Raw genomic sequence first — 3,619 nt, 5'->3', positions numbered from 1 at the left:
GAAGAATTGAATTCACCTAGACTCCCAAGTGAGGGGCCACCCAAAGTCACATCTGATTCCTAGGGATGTTAGTTCACAGCCTTACCAGGATGTGTCTTCAACCCCAGCTGTGTGAAGGGAAGAAAGAGAACCAGAGAGAAAGAAGTAAATGTCCCAATCAAGTTCCTCTTAATAACCCCTTACTCCTCCCACCCATGTTGCCATTCCTTATATCGGTTCAATTCAACATTAGTCATGCCAAAGACCACGAGAGGGACCGGAGATACAAAGGCCAAGAAACAACTCCTGCCCTCAAGGGGTTGATAGTCTAAAGGGGGAGGGCAACTCATAAAGATCATTTTCAACATAATGATCAGATCCTGTGACATCTGCGCATTACCATGTGTTCAGGTTGGATTGCATGGTCTGCTTCTAGAAGGCCCAACTTAAGACACACACCTACCACAACAACTAAAAAATCACACACTGAAATGTTATTTAACATACTTAATATTTCACGGAAATTAAAGTATTTCCATAAGCATTACTCAAAGGACAAGAATGTTCTTGGATGAATTGAAATTTTCTAAACAAGACCTTGTAAACACATCCAATATGAAAATTTCTTCAGTTAACACAGTTCATCATATCGTCAATGGCAAAACATGTTAAGGTGGCATGTTGGGTCAGCAATGAACACACAATTGGAATGTAAAATTGGATTGTTGATGTCAAGAGTTTCAAGTCTTCCCCAAGCATTTTATTCTCAAATGTGACATTTTGGATTCAACTGAATGCATGCTGATGGGCAGGTCTGCGCCAATTTGGGGTTAAAAGTACGCTGTTTAAATAGCTGTATTTAAACTTTATCACTCTGAAATTTGGCTTAAATAAATTGTGCTGCACTATTTTTATCATACATGAGGTCAGATAATGTTGTGGGGAGGGAGCAATAGATACTGGTCCAGACTTCGGAACTCAATATTCAAGTCACCCAGGCAAACTGTACTCCCTCTGGGGCTCATTTACCACATTTGTTTAAAAAGATAAACAAGAAATTGTGGAGTAAAGGGAGAGGGTTTGGCTAAAGGATCTCAAATATTCCTTCTAGCAAAATTCTATTAGGTTGAGTGAAGGCCATTTAATTTCATCATCCAGATAGATCTGTGCAGTGAATCATATTGGTATTTTATTTTTGAAATAAGAATTTCAGTACTTAAAAAGGAAAAATCAACCATAAACCCATCTTAGCTCTAACATTAGTAACTGCAACACGTTTAGCCTCTGAAATGTTAAGCAAGCCCTTAACCTGAGCCCCTACCTGCATGTTATAATTTGGATAATTTAAGTCACAAAGTAGTTCCATATTTGACAAGAAAGCAAAAATACTTTGACTAATATTTTTATGCACTTTCAGAATTATTTCTAATTAGAGACCTTATACTGTAAGTACTAATGCATATCAGGCAAAAAATGATAAAATTTTATCCTTCCTTGGGTCTTTTTTTCCTATGAAATAGAACCCCAACTGTTAGAAATGCAAGTTAATGCCCTCAAAAGGTTCACAGATGGCCAGAGGGGTTGCATTACAAAATAGAAAAATCCATCCTAGATGAAAGAAAAACACAGAGTAGCCTCCAAATTGGCCAAGAAAAGTTACTGTGATTATTTACTTATTTAAGAGCAGAACGAAGGAGATGGGAGAAATGTTTTCCTAATGTCTCAAGATTGGGGTGGTTTTAGTCATTTCTCTGCTGGGTGCATCTTATAAAAATAACTTCATGGAGGGGCGGGGGGCGTAGAAAACTCCAGCCTCTACAGAGCTTAGCAAGGTTACTGTCCATTATCTCGTTATGGCATTGAAGATGTAACAGGCAGTAATTAGATCAGAGCCTGGAAAATCAAGGAGAGAAACTGATTTATTTAAGAATAATTTTCTTAAAGCAATTGGTCATTCAAAGGCAGAAAACTCAAGTCAGTCACCTACAATTTCCTTGTCCACTCTGTCAAGGGATGGGCCAGGCAGGGTCCAAGAACAGAACGTGCAGGGAAGCGGGGATGGGAGCAAATTCCCGAATGCAATGACCCGCGGGAAAAGCGTAGAGCGGGTCAGAACCTTGCAAGCTGAGTCCAGGTGAGGGTGTGTGACCTAGCGCCGTTAACCGGGAGCCCAAATTCCTCTGGGTGTGTTCCCGCCAGTGGCTCCTCTGAGTACCCGGGGCTCCAGGGTGTCAACGCGCAAAGTCGCTGCTTAATCCTCGCTCTCTCCGGATTAAAACACAAAGTTGGGAGCCGGAGGCTTCCTTCCTGGGACACCACGGGGTAGACACTCCTCCAGCCCAGCCGGCCTCCCCTCCCCATAGGGACCCTGAATGGCTCGAGCCTCTCCAGTGAGCGCTTCTTCCCAAACCCCAATCGAGTTTCAGGGACCCCCTGGAGACCAGCGACTCTGAGTAGCCGGAGTCAGGTTCCAGGCCCCCGCCGCTTCCTCCGGTATCCCGGCTCTCGGTTCGCGTCCAGCAGCCGGGGCGCGGGGCGGGGCGCGCAGGGGAGGCCGAAGCCACGCGCTATTCTTGTCGCTGTGAGCTACCGGCCTGTTATGAGCAGCATCCAATCACGCCTCCGACTGCCCGCGCTGACCCGCACCCCCCCTCCCTAATCCCCTAGGCTTTGATTTGATCCTCTGCGCGGAACAAGCTCACCCCCCATCCCGCCCCATAGCCAGTTGTCCCCTGCCCTCGCGGATGCCCGCAGAACCCGTCTTCTTCATCCACCCTCGGGAGGTCAGAGCCCTCGCCTCTACTCCCGGACGCCCCGAGCTGGGCGACATCTGCGCATCTGAGCCGTCGGAGATCCAGTATCCGCGGGAGTAGGTCCACTTGCAGCTCAGCCCTTCCAGGTGATGGTGCGCGGCCACTGTGGCCCCTGGCGCGCAGGTGTGGGCTCCCCAAACTGGGCCGGTGTGGGGGCTTTGGGCAATGCACTGGCAGCCGTGGAAACCAAACCCTGCACCTCCCGGAAGCCTCGGTGCCCTCCACCACTAGGGGCTTCTGGAAGCCGTTCCAGACCGAATTGTCTCTAAGAGGGAGACGGGGAGATCTACGAATCTGATGAAGGAGCCCCCGGCTTTAAACTGAGCAGGAAAAAAATGGGCCCCTGAGGCTCGCTCGTGGGGCCCCAGGATGCCTCAGGCCACGCCCTGCGGGCCCCAGCCCCCAGCCGGCCGCTTCCCACCCTGAGCAGCATGAGTTACTTCCTGTCTTACTGCAAAGCTCATGGCGGCGCGCTGCTCACTGGCTACCAGGCCCTGCGCGCCGAGGGCTTCCTGTGCGACGTGACTTTGGAGGCCCAGGGCAGCGAGTTCCCGGTGCACAGGTCCCTCCTCGCGTGCTCAGCGACTACTTCAGGGCCCTGTTCAAGAGCCACACCCTGGAATCCCGGGCACGCGTGATTCACCTGCACGTGCCTTTCGGCCACCGGCCTGCAGCGCCTGCTGGAACTTCATCTACACCGGCCTGGCTGCCGCTCTCCATGGACACCGTGGAGGACACGCTGGAGGCCGCCAGCTACCTTGCAGGTCACGAGCCCTGGACTGTGTGCCGCTACTTGGAGCGCCTGCTGCTCCGGAGAACTGCTGCTT

General features: G+C 49.8%; 1 protein-coding gene across 1 annotated transcript in view; it reads left to right on the top strand.

The window, feature by feature from the left end:
• Positions 1-3,223: 3,223 nt before the first annotated feature.
• Positions 3,224-3,619, top strand: part of KLHL34 (kelch like family member 34) — a 2,746-nt gene continuing 2,350 nt past the window's right edge. The window contains 3 exon segments of the mRNA XM_023751351.1: positions 3,224-3,368; positions 3,371-3,592; positions 3,595-3,614. Of these exon segments, the coding sequence (XP_023607119.1) occupies positions 3,224-3,368; positions 3,371-3,592; positions 3,595-3,614 (387 nt within the window).

The sequence above is a fragment of the Myotis lucifugus genome, unplaced genomic scaffold (assembly GCF_000147115.1).
Source record: "Myotis lucifugus unplaced genomic scaffold, Myoluc2.0 scaffold_20, whole genome shotgun sequence".
Taxonomy (NCBI): Eukaryota; Metazoa; Chordata; class Mammalia; order Chiroptera; family Vespertilionidae; genus Myotis; species Myotis lucifugus.
This window is presented reverse-complemented; position numbering and strand designations above follow the sequence as displayed.